Raw genomic sequence first — 18,065 nt, 5'->3', positions numbered from 1 at the left:
TCAGGCGACGAGTTGTAATGAATCAACTTTTTTTATTGGCATCGACTATTTAAATTTGGCGCTTGCCTTTGGCGGTTGAGGACTCCAATGTCAATAAGGGTGGTTTTGCAAAATCAGCCTGTATGTCGCATCTATATTAATCTATGATCTAGCTTTGGGATAGGCAACTAACAGTTTCTCTGTCAGACATAAAGATTAAAATTCAGCTATATAAAAAATAGAATGTATTTTACAAATCAATCAGTATTATAATACAATATAATACAGTGGTATCGAAAAATAAATACAGATTAATACATTTCAATAAGAAATACCGAGTAGTCGAAAATGAATACAAATTCTGAAAACACTTTCAGTATTCTAATTACACACATAATTACAAAAAGAGCTGTAAAATATTTGAAGCAAAGTAGCTACTAAAATAAATAGTATCTAAAATTAGTACTCTTAAAAATATACACTACACTTATGAGTACTGCCTGTACAAACAAATAACAAAAATCATTAATCGTAAATCCTCTCCAAATTTGCATTTAAAAAGTTAAAATAGACCAAAGAATAATTTTTACAATCGAACACTCAAACGGCAGTGTGTTTTTACCATCTGCTAACTCATTTAGTACTGGTAACCTCCATTGGGTGCATACTGCTGACCCGGCGTGGAACCGCTGGGCTTGCTAGGAATGGACGGAAAACTGGGCGGCCTGGACGGTGTTGGGAACGAAGGCCCGGATGGTCTGCCACTGGGATACCCTCCTCCGCTCGGGAACGACGGAGTGCTGGGTCTGCTGGGGCCGCTAGGGAACGACGGAGTGCTGGGTCTGCTGGGTTGGCTGGGGAACGAGGGGGTGCTGGGTCTGCTAGGGAACGACGGAGTGCTGGGTCTGCTGGGTTGGCTTGGGAACGACGGAGTGCTGGGTCTGCTAGGTTGGCTGGGGAACGACGGGGTGCTGGGTCTGCTAGGGAACGAAGGGGTGCTGGGTCTGCTGGGCTGGCTGGGGAACGACGGAGTGCTGGGTCTGCTTGGTACGCTAGGGAACGATGGGGTGCTCGGTCTGCTCGGTTGGCTGGGGTAAGACGGGGTACTTGGCCTACTGGGATAAGAAGGTATCGAAGGGCCGCTAGGTCCTGGACCAGAAGGCCCACTGGGTCTCAGAGGGCGTCCTTGCTGATAACTCGGCTGGCCTTGGTAGCTTATCTAAAATCAACCCAATAACACTTGTTTACAAAACCCAGTGAAGCGTACCTGAGCATGGAATCCAGTAGCCCAATCAGCGGTATACTTGACCACTTGGGTCCTCCCATCTGGTAGTTGTACTCGGTACTCTCCTTTAGTTTGATCCCCATCGTTGACCGCATTATGGGAATAATCATTACCGTACTCAGTATCCCGAACAGCGTAGTTAAAATCGAAGGGTGTTCCTGGGACGTGAGGGTGGCGAAGATGCTCCTAAAGAAAAAGGTTAATACAGGATACACCCACAACTCAACATTACATTTTCATCGTAGGGCTTGGGCGCAGGTCCCGGTCCCGGTCCAGGCGATGGTCGGAATGGTGGCGGCGTAGGCCCCGGTCCTGGTCTAAACGGAGGCTGCGTGGGTGCTGGTCCCGGTCTAAACGGAGGCGACGTTGGTCTGTACGTTGGTTCCACGTTTGGCCTGTAGGTTGGAGACGGTCCTGGACGGAATGGAGGCTGTGTGGGTCGTGGAGGGGTTGGCGATGGTCTAAACGGAGGCGACGTAGGTCCAGGAGTCTTGGGTGGCAGATACGGTGGTCCTGTTGGTCTTTGCGGTGGCGATGTTGGTACGAACTTTGGTGGTTGGTATGGGGGAGCAGTGGGTCTCGAGGGCTGGAACGGAGGCGGGGTGGGTCTCGAGGGTTGATAAGGGGGAGAGGTTGGTCTGTAGGGGGGTTGAGTAGGCGCGGGAGGTCTGTAGGGAGGTTGAGTCGCTGGAGGCCTGTAGGGTGGTTGAGTAGGCGCTGGTGGCCTGTAGGGAGGTTGAGTGGGCGCGGGTGGCCTGTAAGGTGGTTGAGTGGGCGCGGGTGGCCTGTAGGGAGGTTGAGTTGGTGCTGGTGGCCTGTAGGGTGGTTGAGTGGGCGCTGGTGGCCTGTAGGGAGGTTGAGTTGGTGCTGGTGGCCTGTAGGGTGGTTGAGTGGGCGCTGGTGGCCTGTAGGGTGGTTGAGTGGGCGCGGGTGGTCTGTATGGTGGTTGAGTGGGAGCAGGTGGCCTATAAGGTGGTTGAGTGGGAGCAGGTGGCCTATAAGGTGGCGACGTAGGCGCTGGGGGTCTTGGAGGTAGAGGCGGCGGGAATGGCACTGATGGTTTGTCGTATCTGTACCCGTTCTTCGGAGGAAGATAAGCGTTTTGGCCTGGTGCTATCGCAGCATAAGTTACTGCTACTAAGCAGCACAATGCTGCTAAGACCTGCAAAAAAAGAGACAAGATGAGTATTTTCTGGCATACCACATAGCTAAATCGATTTTACTATCCCCCAAGGATCACACTGTGGACCTTTGTTGTTTCTATATAGTTCTATTCTAGTATGTCTTCAAAGGGATATTAAGTAGTAAAACACAAAAAGAAGAATGTTCGCCCGATCGTGCATAATTTAAGAGGTGCGGAAGTGTTAAAGTTTTGATTAGAATGCCCAAGGCAGACAACAATGTACGATTTACTCGAACAGGAGGCTCGTCGTCTGATAGATGCGTTATTTATTTGAGTTTTTTGCTATGGCCAAGGACAGCGGAATAACAGGATTCTCTTCGTGATTAAATAATATACGGAAAGAAGCTTAATTGCCAAGGGTGTGGCTGCTATTTTTGCATGCTTTAGTTACTAAACTGAAAGTATGTTACTTGACTGATTTCAACTCAAGGACGCATTGTATTTGTATTCATGCCCTCATCGGTGAAGCATGTTGTAAAGGTTACTGCTGAAAAGTTATACGCCGACAGGATGAAGGTAATAAGAATTGTCTGGATTGCAGAGATACACACTTTATTTATGACAGTTTTTATACAGTCGTTACATAACGATCCACACACAATGCACGACGTTAGTTCTCGGAATCTAACTAAATACACACTGGAAAGAACTCGGTAGCTGCCAACCTGACATTTTCCGTTGTTTCCAAATCGTCAAATTAATATCTTGTGGGTAATTAATAACTGGACAATTACGTAACCGAATCAATTTGCTAATGTTCGTCGGAAAAATCGTTTAGTCTTTAATGACCATCCTTAGCGAAGACGATTATAAATGATATTTCCTGTGTTATTCAACCGCCTAATTTGGGTCAGGTTTAGGCGAAAATCTTGAATAGGTCTCGTAATTAAATTACCATTAGATTAATTACCGCACACTTCGGTTAAAGTTGAACGGCACCTTTTGTAACCTTCTCGGATTAAAACGATGACCGCGCTATTGCATACATAATGAGCAGTTTAGGCGAAATTTATTGTTTTCATTTAAAAACGATACATAAACGTGTCATCACCGCTCAGTTATGGCCATTTACAAACCGAGGCTTCTTCTTCGTGTTTATTTACGAGCATGCATTTTTTCGCAGTCATCGTGTAATTATGGTAATGATTTAGAGCAGGTGATTTTTTGAATGAGCCTTTCTCCAATTTCGTCGCAAGATTTATGTAATATGACCACGCGATTTTGGTATTAAGAGTGAAAAGGTGGCGGAAAAAAGAGCGTTGGTATTTTCAGCAAGATCCACCCTGATTGCGTTAAGAAACCGTCACCCTTCTCTCGAGCAAAGTCATCTTATTAACCCAAATCGCCGGTGGTGATAGCAACCAAGGTGCAACTCGGTGTTGCAACGATTCACAAAGAGCATTCGTCAACACTCATCGCTCAAATTCCTTCATCCTGTTTTACAATGCGGCGCGAGCTACTGTGTTGAAGTGCCCCACGTCCGAGTTGTAATGAAGACATAAAGAAAGCCTCATCAGCTCAAACAATAAATAATTTACGATTATACTATCACATTCATCATAAATTGGCCAAGAGTGTGGGTCGACCGGCTAAATTCCACCGTCAATATTATAATCGATGTTCCTGTCTTGTCTAACCCATTATCACGACTATCAAGACCTGCACTTGCAACATCGGAATAGGAGTAACCTTAATTGCGTTGAAGTTTAACGAATTTATTAGCGAAGTGCTAATTCTTCCATAAATTAAAGCTAACAATCGTGTGGCATTTGCGGAATCCGTGATCTGTTATTAACGACAATCATTGTCTTTCGTTTGGTCAGAATTGAGTCGATAATCGTTCCTGGCTAACATTTATGACAGTTGGATATTTCCTTAGAAGGATATCAACACGACTATGCAATTGCAAGTGCACACTTCCTTACATAACCCGTCTGGAGAAAAGTCTACTTTTTGCGTTATTATGCGCAACATAATCTAAGTTTAATAGCGCCTAAACTCGCTGATATACAGGGAGAAATTAAAGGTTATGATCCTCGTACGTGAAAAATATCATTTGGAAACGGTTGCACATCTGCTACATTTTCTTGCACCAGGATCTACTTTTGAATGTTGGCTAATCTGCAGCCCGCGGTTATGGGCTACCAAAGCGTTTCACTGATATATTTTTAAAGTTCATTGCAATAACTTACAAATTTATGAACACATCCGAAATACCGACATAAATCTTTATTAGCGCTAATTGCCGGGGATTTTTTATTTCGCACGCCCACTCCGGCCATGTAAGGATCTTCAAGAACTGCTCACTGTAGGCTCGTGTGAGGAGATTTGCCGACAATGGATAACCTTTCTAATTTACACGCTACGTGTTTTTCATTTATCAAAGTGTTATAATGGACGGGCTATTTGTTGCTGTAAGTGATTAATTATTGTTTTTGATGGAGAAAAAGTCAAAAAACACGGAAGACAAACATGTAATTATGGTTGGTCGAAGAATGGTGCGGGTTTAGAGGACAGTTTGTGAATCATCGGAGCATCTTGTTTTGAAAAATGGTATTTAAGATTTTTTTGGTGCGGTGGCTGGACTTCCGCATTTTTCGGAGAGATACATACATTCAGGTGGTATGTTACACGTGTTTTGAAGTCGGAATGTTGCGAAATTGAGCACTTCGAAATATCTAAAATTCTTTTCAACAGTTTTTGTGCTGTAAACAATTGATCTAAATTCATTCACACAGTCGAAATCGGACTTTGCTTTATCAAATCAATTTTTTGATTTAGATTTTGATAAATGGAGAATCAAATTTTTTTAAATTTGAAGGAAATCTCAGTTAGTGTCTTCATTGAATTGCAAAGTTTGATTTCATAAAGCTCCAAGCGAGATTTTCTTAAAAAAATGTCAGTTTTGATACTGAGATAACAATTACAAAAATCCGTCTAAAGAGTTTATACAGTCCTTCCCTAACACTTTTGTATCCACGTTATTTTGAAAATGATATTAAAAATGCGAGTGCAGCGAGCACGTTTACGTGTTAAAAATTACTCTTCAGAGTCCCTGAGAACCTAAATTATTAATAACAGAATTTTTACTATCTAAAAAAGGTGAACCTCAAAAATTTTCATGATTATCTGTTAAAGTTGGGGAGACAATTTAAACGTGCTCGCTGAGCTCGTATTCTAAGGGTGTGTTTTTAAAGTGTATATATTTATTCTTACAACAGAACCCAATCAACTTCGTTGAGACTCTTTTCTACACACTTCTATGAGAATAAAGCTGCAAAAGAACATTAAAATGCGAGCGCAGCGAGCCCTCTCGGGTCTAATAAAATCTTTACTGGTGTTCCTGAGAAACTAAATTATTAAGAACAATTTTATTGTTTAGGAATGTGATTTTAAAAATTGACTAAACACTAGAGATGTTCAAAATTCCTGCCTTGTGCATTATAAGTAAGCTCGTAATGTTTCCAAATTTCGATAATTTTTTGTAAAAGAACCATCACTACTTGCTAAGATAAGAATGATTTTGGCAGATGACATACCTTCTAAGAAAAGAGGGGGTGGGTGGGCGGGGCTAGTACCTGCTAAGATAAGAGTAATTTTGGCAGATGAGATACTCTTTCAGAAAAGAGAGGGTGGGTGGGTGGGGCTAGTACTTGCTAAGATAAGAGTAATTTTGGCAGATGAGATACTCTTTAAAAAAAGAGAGGGTGGGTGGGTGGGGCTAGTATAATGAATCTTAAAAACAACTGTGACTTCTAAACAATAAAATGTTCCGAATAATTTAGCTTCTCAGAGACACCAAGAAATATTTTTTAATTACACCTGAACGTGCTCGCTGCGCTCGCATTCTAATAGTGTGATGGTTAAAATATAGACTTATTATAACAAGTGAACCCAAACAATTTGCTTCGCTAAAACACGTTCTTGAATACTTCTGAAACAAATCTCCAAGAAATGAACGTTTAGAATGCGAGCGCAGCGAGCACGTTCAGGTGTATTTAAAAAAATATTTCTTGGTATCCCTGAGAAGCTAAATTATTAGAAACATTTTTGTTATTTAAAAATGGAAGTTTAGAAATTGTTGATCATTAAGTCTGTGGAATTGAAAAATCCTGAACGTGCTCGCTGCGCACGCATTTTAAATGTTGATTTTTTCAGAGCAATTTACCTTGACAGGGAGATCTCGAGAATTAATATAATAAAAACTAAATCGCCTTGTTGACCGTTCATTTGTAAATATTTTTACGACACTGAATTAATTACGAAACGAACAGTATAAAAAAACCTGAACGTGCTCGCTGCGCTCGCGTTCTAATAGTTTGTTTTTTAAAAGTGATAAAGTTTAGAAATTTATTATTATAATAAAACTTAGACAGCTTGACTCTCTGGCTTGCTTTCTTTCCTAATCAGTTCTATTTGACTAAATTGCAAAAAAGGAGGCTTTGCATGCGAGCGCAGCGAGCGTGTGCAGCAAGCTGAGAAGCTAAATTAATTGATAGAAAAATGAATTTTTCCTCTACAAAAAAGTGAATCTTAAAAACAACTGTGACTTCGAAACTATAGAAAACCTGAACGTGCTCGCTGCGCTCGCATTCTCAGAGTCTGATTGTTAAAATATAGGGACTTGTTATAATAAGTGAACCCAAACTATTTGCTTCGCTAAAACACGTTCTTGAATACTTCTGAGACAAAACTTTCAAAAAAGGAACGTTTAGAATGCGAGCGCAGCGAGCACGTTCAGGTGTAATTTACAAAAATATTTATTGATTTCCCTGAGAAGCTAAATTATTAGGAACATTTTTGACTAAACACTAGAGATGTTCAAAATTCCTCCTTTGTGCATATAAGAAAGCTCGTAATGTTTCCAAATTTCGATAATTTTTTGTAAAAGATCCATCACTACTTAAGAATGATTTTGGCAGATGACATACCCTCTAAGAAAAGACAGGGTGGGTGGGCGGGGCTAGTACCTGCTAAGATAAGCGTAATTTTGGCAGATGAGATACTCTTTAAGAAAAGAGAGGGTGGGTGGGCGGGGCTAGTATAATGAATTTTAAAAACAACTGTGACTTCTGTTAAGATTTTGCATAGGACGAGTGGGCGAGTCTACATTTTGCAAATTTTTTTGTTAGTATGTGTAGACTTATTTCGACAACAAGAAACTTAAAGCATATTTAAAATGGAAAGTTTGTACAAGAAAATATCGATTTTGGGTTCCACCCCATAATTGCAAAATCCATATTTTCCTGCGAGCAGTACGGCTCAGATAGACCCTAGCGCGGCACAGCGATAATGCTCATGAAGCAACGCTGTCCGCAGTCACTTTGTGGATGGGTGGCCAAGATCGCCATACCTATCTGAGCGGCTCGGTGCGTCTCCCCCCTCGACACCGAATGGGTAAAAGGGGGTAACAGATTATATATATATATTAGGGTGATTCAAAAAAAAAAAATAATTTTTTTTTTCGTGCAAAGAGGTTCAAAAGTTTCTTTTCAACGTAAAAAAATACCAGTTAAAATTTGAGCTCTTAATATTAATATTAAGACCGTCCGCATCGGGTTTTTCTATTTCCCATAAGAATAACATGGGAAAATTTTTGTTTGCACCTTCTGATTTTTATTGCTAGCCCGTCGTGTGTCGTGAAAAAAATTCAATCACATATTTTTATAGAGAATTGAACGCTCTACAAAAAGTGTCTCCTATGATTGTGCGAGAAACCTGATAGTTGAAGAGTTATTTTAGGCTAAAGTTAAATTTATCCAAATTTTGACGTTTTTGATGCATTACAATAAATTTGATGGTCTTATTGGAATAAATCACCACAAAAATTTATACACATTTTAAATTTAGTTTTTTAAACAGTAATTGTTTATAATTTTATGCTATAATAAGGCCAGTAAAACTCTTTCCGAACATTTTCAGCATCAGTGGGTTAAAAAATCATAGTCAGGTTTCTCGCAAAATCATAGGAGACACTTTTTGTAGAGCGTTCAATTCTCTATAAAAATATGTGATTGAATTTTTTTCACGACACACGACGGGCTAGCAATAAAAATCAGAAGGTGCAAACAAAAATTTTCCCATGTTATTCTTATGGGAAATAGAAAAACGCGATGCGGACGGTCTTAATATTAATATTAAGAGCTCAACTTTTAACTGGTATTTTTTTACGTTGAAAAGAAACTTTTGAACCTCTTTGACACGAAAAAAAAAATTATTTTTTTTTTTTGAATCACCCTAATATATATATATATATATATTTTTTCCTGCAAAAGTGTACCATTTGAACCAGGTTTTAAATTTCTTGTTGTCGAAGTAAGTCTACACCTCTACACATATTTAGAAAAAAAAAGCATAAAGTTTAAAAAAACCTGAACATGCTCGCTGCGCTCGCGTTCTAATGGTTTGTTTTTTTTAAGCGATAAAATGTAGAAATTTATTATTACAACAAAACTTAGACAGTTTGCCTGTGTGAGTGTCCCTGAGAAGCTAAATTATTAGGAACATTTTTGTTGTTTAAAAATGTGAGTTTAGAAATTGTTGATTACTAAGTCTGTGGGACTGAAATATCCTTAAAGTGCTCTCTGCGCTCGCATTTTAGAGTAATTTACCTTGACAGGGAGATCTCAAGAATTATTATAATAAAAACTAACCAGGCTTGCTGACCGTACATTTGTGAATGTTTTTATGACACTAATTGATTAAGAAAAGTTCATTCAGAGTGCGAGTGCAACGAGCACATTTAGGATTTATTCAAAATTAATAGTCCCCGGGAAGCTAAATTATTGTTAATGAGAAAATCTTTTAGTGATTAAAAAGGGTGAATCTGGAAAATGTTTGAGAAACCCCAGATACCTGAACGTGCTCGCTGCGCTCGCATTCTAAATCGTTCATTTTTTTTAAGTAATAAGTCTAGAGGTTCATTATTACGGCAAAACCTAGACAGTTTTGCTGAGATTCTTTCTTGATCACTTCTGTCACGCTTAGAATGCGAGCACAGCGAGCACGTTCATGTTTTATTAAAAAAAATGGTCTAAAGTTATACAATTTTCAGATTGGCTCATTCATTAATTTTTTTAAGTCACCTTGAAGAAATAATTATAGAAAGAATAAATGCATTGATAACCACAATTACGGAGTCATAATATTTTGCTTATTTTGGATAGGATTTTTTCGGCACCATTTTTGAGATGGTTTCAGTGAGAAGAATTATTTTTTGTAACTATGCATCCCAAAGTACCGATCCACCGCAGGTACCGACCCAAAAACCCGAGAGATTGTGGTCACTGTAGGGAGTCCGTCATAAAATGCAAATCGGTAAACAACACCAGATAAGCTTATTTATTTTCAAATGAAGGGTACAGGGAAATAACCATCGAAATCCATTTCTATGTATTTTGAAAGAAATTGAGTTGAAAGTTTAAAATGCTGCGGAAAATAGATTGAGAAACCCACAAGGTTCAGTCTAACACAACTTTTTATTTTCTTTATAATGTTTTAAAAATTTATAAAATAAACTGTTTTTGTTCAAATATAACAGCAAAAAAAAATGGTGGAAAATTGTTCCGACAGAACTTCCGTCGCACCTAAAATACAGTGAAACATATCCAGCATTTTCGAGTTAAATTTTTACTTTAGGTACACAATTTTGTTATGAAATCATCAACATTTTGCAAGGACACGTAAATCAGTGTGGATTAGATTAAAAATAACAGTATTTCAAAAATTTCTGGGAAAATGGAGTGAGTCGAGACTGATTTAATCAATAGAATAAATTGACTCATTCACTAATTTTTTTGAGCCACCTAGGTATATAAGCAAATCTAAAAAATATGAATGCAATGATAAATTACAAGTAAAAACTCATCATATTTTGCACATTTTTAGTAGAATTTATTCGGCAAAATTTTGAGATGAAGTTATCAATTTTTTAGTAGCATAATCCTGAATTTGTGGTTTATAAATACATTATTGAAATTTTTCGGCTTCTTGGTTTTTCGATTTTTCAACTTTTGATGTTTCAATTTTTCAGTATTTTAATTTTTGACATTTTCAATTTTTCCATTCTTCAAATTTTCGATTTCTCTATTTTTTTTATTTTTCGATTTCTCAATTGTCCCATGTTTCAATGATACGATTTTGCAATTTTTCAACTTTTCGATATTTTAATTTTTCAATTCTTAAAATTCTAGATTTTTCGATTTCTCGAGTTTTCAGTTCTTCTATGCATATTTCAGTTTTTCAATTTTCGGAATTCATTAAATTTCTGATTTTCCATTTTTTTTTAATTTTTCGATTTTCCAGTTTTTCGATGTTTCGATTTTTCAATTATACGATTGTTAAATTTCTCGATTTCTAAATTTTAGATTTTCCAATTTTATTTTTTTTTTATTTTTTCATGTTTAGACTATTTATTATTGCTAAAAATAAAAGTAAAAAATAACTACCAAAATTGTGACTAAAAATATGTAAAAATTAATAGAAAATAGAACACATTGCTGCTAAAACATAAAAATAACTGTACTTTCCCAAAAAAATCTATTGCATGATTACTGTTCCACTAGTATTGCTAATTTAGGACGTTAGTATCAAACGCAATGAAAGTATTAATTCTTAGTAAAACAAAAAAATATTTGCGTGTCAAAATCGAGTTAAACATGTGAGACGTGTGTAAACAAAAGCATCTAAATAATAACTATTTCCCGCACAATTTCTGGAGGCTTATAGAGTCGACATTCGCATGAGCGCGCTCCGGTCTGTGGATCATACAAGTTCTCGGGCGACGATGTATCTAATGAGGCAGTTGAAATACCTGATATGTCACAGCGCAAAAAGTATTTCTCAAAAAACTTTCAAACGTTGATGTCATTTTAATCGAACAAAACACAATTGGCGAACGCAATAATCCAGAATGGTGCGCAGAAAAATCCTTTAGACTAACCGAACGATATTTTGGTAAAATTGGCAAAATGAGAGAACAAGTAACACGGCTAATCCTACTGTACTGTGAAAAACATTTTACATCCCTGCAAATCTAGTTCACCATGTACTCTCCCAAAATCATAGAAAATGAAGCAAGGGCAACTGAAGCATTTTGCAATAACACCAAACTAACAATAAGACAATGCGGTTTGTACATTTTTAGCGGCATCGCTAGACGGCTTAATAAACAAAAACGCTATCGTAGAAATATATAAAATGTCCAATTTAAATAATGCTTAATTCCACGAGATGATAAGTTTTGGGAAAATAATATGATAAGAGCCCTAGAAAAATTTTATTTATATGCCTTACTTCCGGAGAGAGTAGATTCTCGTTATTAAACAAGTCAACCCATTAGACAAATTGTAAAGAAAAAAATGTACAATTAAAATTTTTTATTTACATTCGCGTCATGTGTAGTTCATATAAATCTTTTGCCCTTCTAGTATAAACACACACAGGAATAAATAGTAATATTGGAATAGGTTTACTGGAGATATCACGTAAAAAACGTGCCTATAATACTCTACCTCATAGGTGGTGCGGAAAAGAGTATGAAAAAATTAAATTTAAATACATATGATTGTTCAGGTAAATAAGTGGTTAGTGAAGTGATGAGAATCTAAATCTTGTCAGTTTTGTGTATTGGTTAATATATAAAATGACAGATTAATAAAAAATATTTGAATAATTTTTTCAAAGAAAATATTTTAGTAGAATATATAAAATTATAAAAATTTGCATACTTTTAAATCAAATTATGTCAGCAATGAAAGAAGTCGACTTGTAAAAGAGTTTCAACAGTGTTGGTCAGCTAAGAGTATTTATGAGTTTTATGACCTAAAGTACCTGGACTGATTACCTGAAAGGGTCGGTCGGCAAGGCTCTCTGCTGTGTAAAACTCAGCCATTTATTGAAACGGAAAACTTTGTAAATAGGGTTGCCTAGTTTCACTTTATTTTCATTAGTCAGTATTTTTTTAAAAAGCAAATATTTTGATAAATATAAATTTTAAACAAAAATGACCGGGTCTTCCCCATAGAGCTCAATGTTGTCTTTGCACTGATATAAAAGTTGAAGCAAAAAATGCTCTCTCCTCCTCTAAAAATGCAATTTCCTTCGAAGAATGAACGATTAATTAAACACTAAACAATCACTTATTATAAAAAATATTGTGTCTTCCCCAGAGATTTAGACATAATCTATCAATTGAAATGTCGATCTTTTTTTCAAAGTCTATTTAGCTCATTTTTCGGTCTGCTATTGGGCACCCTTACAAAGTTTCAAGATTTCAGAGCATTCGGTTTCGTAGTTAGGAGACACTTTTGACTTTTTTTCCAAAAATCTAGATATCAGCACGAATTCATAAACTATACGTGTAGGAATATGTTACTTGAAGGAATGTTTTGCAATCTTTAAAAGAATGTAGTAGAAGAATTTAAATTTCATCGTCATCAGATGTTTGTCGGATTTCTACACGACACTTTAATGTGCAAAAACCAAAAATTACGAATAAACTATTTCGTTCTTCGTGTTAACCCACATTCGTGCATTCTTTCCAAACCGCAAATTAAACGACCATAACATCAATCCCAACGCTCCCGCAGTAGCACTTTGACACTCCATAAAACCGCAAAACCAGTAGGAAGCTCAAACAACCTAAACAGTCTAAACACACGTCAAAATTAGCAACCCAGCGGAAACCATGACCAACCCAGCCGAATCAAGACCTCGTCGCTCACCGCATGATTGATTACAACCCAAAACGTCCAAAATCAATCAAAAATCAATTATCACCCAGTTTTCGTGAGGTTTCCCAAGGCGGTCACGGCCGCTACCTCCCGCGCCCGGGGATGATATTCAGGAATGTCAACGTCTGCGACTTCGTCCCATTTTCGTCCTCCCACATATGGCATGCGTTGCAATCGCAAACAAAGTTCAATCCAGGCATTGCATGCCGCAACCGGATGCTTAGTTTGAATAGTCGTGACCGGTGTATGCATAGGTTAAGGCTGGTGAGCGCTCCAGACCACAATGGGCGGAAGGATGCGGCTCAACTGACCAGACTTTCTAGATACGCCAGGATTGGGCAAGCGATCAGCGCCCTTTGTGAATTCGGTCGGAGATATCAACGCTCCATCTGTTCGGTAAACGCGGCTATATTAATGTCACTTACCCAATTCCCATTCGAAAGTCTTCCAGCAATTAAAATCCGTATTATTTAACCGAAACAGTTTAACGTAATTCATTGTTTTGTGAGTGAGGCGCACTCCCACGGCCCAGCACAGTCAAACCCATTGCACCTCGGCCGGCAAATTATTTCTTCATGTGTTTCGCCATCGTGATATATTTGTGGGAGCACTAGAGGTTTTCCTAATTAGCGATTACACGCACAAAGGTCGTCTTTCGGTGGAATCGTGATGTTGTGTTATAGTTTTCAAAGTCGCCCATCAATCATATTCAGCCTTTCAACGACTGTCACATTGCGGTGTACGGTTGGGATTCGGTGATTAATTGTGGGTTGTTGCGTCACGAGATGATACGATCTGGGCTATTCGGAACGAGGATTTCTACACATCATCTAGTTTTATCGAATTTACATTTCTGGAAATCTCTACCACGAAAAGGAAATGAACTGAGATTTAGCGGAATTTTATTGCATATTTTAATGTTAAATGCATTTTAATGCATATTTTAAAATTTTTGCTGCATTTTTCGTGGTAATTGGTGAAATATTAATTTTAATACAATATTAATACAGTAAAAAAGTAAATAAATACCGACATTTTCTAGTAATGCGGACAGGTTTTTCCAAGACTTCATTTATGGGCACCCCCAATTAGGCGTATTACTGGAATTAACGGTCTCTAAGCCGTATGTTGTAAATATAGATATTTCTGCAAATGTATGCCTTATATTTTGCCTGTGTTCCTATATAGTTAAAATGGTACATTTTTGACAGAAAATATAGATTCTGCAATTATGGGGTGGAGTCTAATTGCAAAATCGATATTTCCTTTTACAAATTTTCTATTTTATACAGATTTTAAGTTTCATGTTGTGAAAAGAAGTCTACACATCTCAAAACGAAAAGGCAAAATGTAAGCCCGCCCACCCACCCTGTCTCAATTGTAATGATTTTTTTTATTCGCCGTGTGCGAAGAGGGGCGGAGCTTAACTGCAAAATACTTATTTCTTTACAAAAGATGAAAAACATCTTTTTCAGTATCGTGTTGTTCAAAGAATAGTATGTACAATAAGAAAAAAAAGCAAAATTTAAACCCCGCCCACCCACCACATCTCAATTGTGATGATTTTTTTTATTCTTAGAAACATAAAACACGTTTAAAATGGTAAATTTTTGCAATTAAGCTCCTCCTCTAGGTCTGCCAACGAATGAAAACTTCATTACTATTTAGATAAAGGCAGGTATGGGTGGAGCTTAATATTTGGCTTTAATTTTTTCTTAATATACATAATATTCTTTGAATAACACTATACTCAAAAACTTGTTTTTAATTTCTCGTGGAGAAATAAGGATTTTGCAGTTAATCTCGGCCCTCTTGGCTCACGACGAATAAAAAAAATCATCACAATTGAGACAGGGTGGGTGGGTGGGGCTTATATTTTGCCCTATTTTTCTTAATATCCATGGCTATTTTTTCACAACAAAAAACTTAAAACATGGTTAAAATGGTACATTTTTGCAAGGAAAAATGGATTCTGCAATTATCGGGCGGAGCCTAATTACAAAATTGATATTTCCTTATACAAATTTTCCATTTTATATAGATTTTAAGTTTCATGTTGTGAAAAGAAGTCTACACATATTAGAACGAAAAGGCAAAATGTAAGCCCGCCCACCCGCCCTGTCTCAATTGTAATGATTTTTTTTATTCGCCGTGTGCGAAGGAGGGCGGAGCTTAACTGAAAAATACTTATTTCTGTACAAGAGATGAAAAACATGTTTTTCAGTATCGTACTGTTCAAAGAATAGTTTGTACAATAAGGAAAAAAGGCAAAATATTAATCCCGCCCACCCACCCCATCTCAATTCTGATAATTTTTTTATTCTTAGAAACCTAAAACACGTTTAAAATGGTAAAATTTTGCAATTAGGCTCCTCCCCTAGGTCTGCCAACGAATGAAAACTTCATTAATATTTAGATCAAGGAAGGTATGAGTGGGGCTTAATCTTTCGTTTCAATTTTTTCTTAATATACATTGTATTCTTTGATCAACACGATACCCAAAAACAATACATGTTTTTAATTTCTCGTAGAGCAATAAGGATTTTGCAGTTAATCTCTGCCCTCTTGGCTCACGGCGAATAAAAAAATCATCACAATTGAGACAGGGTGGGTGGGCGGGGCTTATATTTTGCTCTTTTTTTCTTAATATACATAGCCATCTTTACACAACAAGAAACTTAAAACATGGTTAAAATGGTACATTTTTGCAAGGAAATATGCATTCTGCAATTATGGGGCGGAGCCTAATTGCAAAATCGATATTTCCTTATACAAATTTTCAATTTTAAACATATTTTAAGTTTAATGTTGTGAAAAAAGTCTATATATATTAAAACAAAAAGACAAAATATAAGCCCGCCCACCCGCCCTATCGCAATTGTGATGATTTTTTTATTCGCCGGGTAAACAGAGGGCGGAGCTTAACTGCAAAATACTTATTTCTTTACAAGAAATGAAAAACATGTTTTTCAGTATTGTGTCGTTCAAAGAATAGTATGTAGAATAAGAAAAAATAGCAAAATAAAAACCCCGCCCACCCACCCCATCTCAGTTGTGATGACTTTTTTATTCTTTAAATAAAACAGGAAAAATAAACATTAAACACGTTTAAAATGGTAAATTTTTGCAACTAGGCTTCTCCTCTAGGGCTGCCAACTAATGAAAACTTCATTACTCTTTAGATCAGGGCAGGTTTGGGTGGAACTTAATATTAGGCTTTAATTTTTTCTTAATATACACAGTATTCTTTGAATAACACGATACTCAAAAACTTGTTTTTAATTTCTTGTAGAGAAATAAGGATTTTGCAGTTAATCTCCGCCTTCTTGGCTCACGACGAATGAAAAAAATCATCAGAATTGAGATAGGGTGGGTGGGCGGGGCTTATATTTTGCCCTTTTTTTCTTCATATACTTAGCCATCTTCACACAAGAAGAAACTTAAAACATTGTTAAAATGGGACATTTTTGCAAGGAAATATGGATTCTGCAATTATGGGGCGCAACCTAATTGCAAAATAGATATTTCCTTATACAAATTCTCCATTTTAAACATATTTAAATTTTCATGTTGTGAAAAGAAGTCTACACATATTAAAACAAAAAGATAAAATTTAAGCCCGCCCACCCACCCCTTCTCAATTGTGATGATTTTTTTATTTGCCGTGTACGAAGGGGGTGGAGCTTAACTGCAAAATAATTATTTCTTTACAAGAGATGAAAAACATTTTTTTTCAGTATCGTGTTGTTCAAAGAATAATATGACAATAAGAAAAAAGGGCAAAACTAAACCCCGCCCACCCACCCATCCCGATCGTGATGTTTTTTTTTTATTATTAGAAATTTAAAACACGTTTAAAAATGGTAAATTTTTGTAAGGAAATATTGATTTTGCAATTAGGCTCCTCCTCTAAGTCTGCCAACGAATGAAAATTTCATTACTATTTAGATCAGGGCAGGTATGGGTGGAGCTTAATATTTGGCTTTAATTTGTTCTTAATATACACAGTATTCTTTGAACAACACGATTCTCAAAAAAATGCTTTTCAATTTTCGTAGAGAAATAAGCGTTTTGCAGTTAAAAATCATTACAATTGAAATAGGGTGGGTGGGCGGGGCTTATATTTTGCCTCTTTTTAACATATGTGGTCGTCTTTTCAGAACAAGACACTTAAAACATGTTTAAAATGGTAAATTCTGCTAGACAAATATGGATCTTGCAATTAAGCCCCGCCCCTTTGACAACAAATGAAAAATTCATCACAAGTGAGAAATGAAATCGGGGCGGGTATGAGTGTGAACTAATCTTTGGCGTTATTTTTTTCTTAATAGGTATACATAGTATTCTTTGAACAACACGGTTCTCAAAAACATGTTTTTAATTTCTTGAGGAGAAATAAGGATTTTGCAGTTACGCTCCGCCCCCTTGGTTCACGACGAATACAAAAAATCATCACAATTGAGATAGGGTGGGTGGGCGGGGCTACATTTTGCCTTTTGTTCTGGATATGTGTAGACTTATTTCGGCAACAAGAAACTTAAACCATGTCTAAAATGGTAGTAAAATTGGGGGTTTTACTAGACTAACTAGCCTGGCAAAAGTTTTAGATGTCGATGTAGAGCGTACTTTTTCAGTCTATAAATATATTTTAAGTGATCGAAGACATTCATTTAAAATGGAAAATCTAGAAAAAAATTAATGTATGAAAAAAATTTTATCAATTTTTTGCATATAATGCCACATTTCACTGCATATATATGCGCATATTTACACGTTGTTTCACCATATAATTCCGAGCTTTAGTTATAACAAGTAAACACATAAATTTAAAAAAGTGTCGACAGTTACAGCACTAGTGTGCTAATGTACTCATTACCCAACTCGA

The 18,065-nt window shown here is 36.9% G+C and overlaps 1 protein-coding gene across 1 annotated transcript in view; it reads right to left on the bottom strand.

Moving 5' to 3' along the window:
* Positions 1 to 334: 334 nt before the first annotated feature.
* Positions 335 to 18,065, bottom strand: part of LOC135127714 (uncharacterized) — a 33,733-nt gene continuing 16,002 nt past the window's right edge. Inside the window, exons 2-4 of the mRNA XM_064054280.1 lie at positions 1,497 to 2,426; positions 1,247 to 1,450; positions 335 to 1,198 (exon numbers count right to left, since the gene is read on the bottom strand). Of these exons, the coding sequence (XP_063910350.1) occupies positions 617 to 1,198; positions 1,247 to 1,450; positions 1,497 to 2,426 (1,716 nt within the window). The 3' untranslated portion in view covers positions 335 to 616. The remainder of the gene's footprint in view (positions 1,199 to 1,246; positions 1,451 to 1,496; positions 2,427 to 18,065) is intronic.

Source organism: Zophobas morio, unplaced genomic scaffold (genome assembly GCF_036711695.1).
Source record: "Zophobas morio isolate AGI-343-1 ecotype UQ-CSIRO unplaced genomic scaffold, CSIRO_AGI_Zmor_V1 ptg000012l, whole genome shotgun sequence".
NCBI classification, from domain to species: domain Eukaryota; kingdom Metazoa; phylum Arthropoda; class Insecta; order Coleoptera; family Tenebrionidae; genus Zophobas; species Zophobas morio.
Note: the sequence above shows the minus strand (reverse complement) of the source record. Positions and strands in the feature narration are given on the sequence as shown.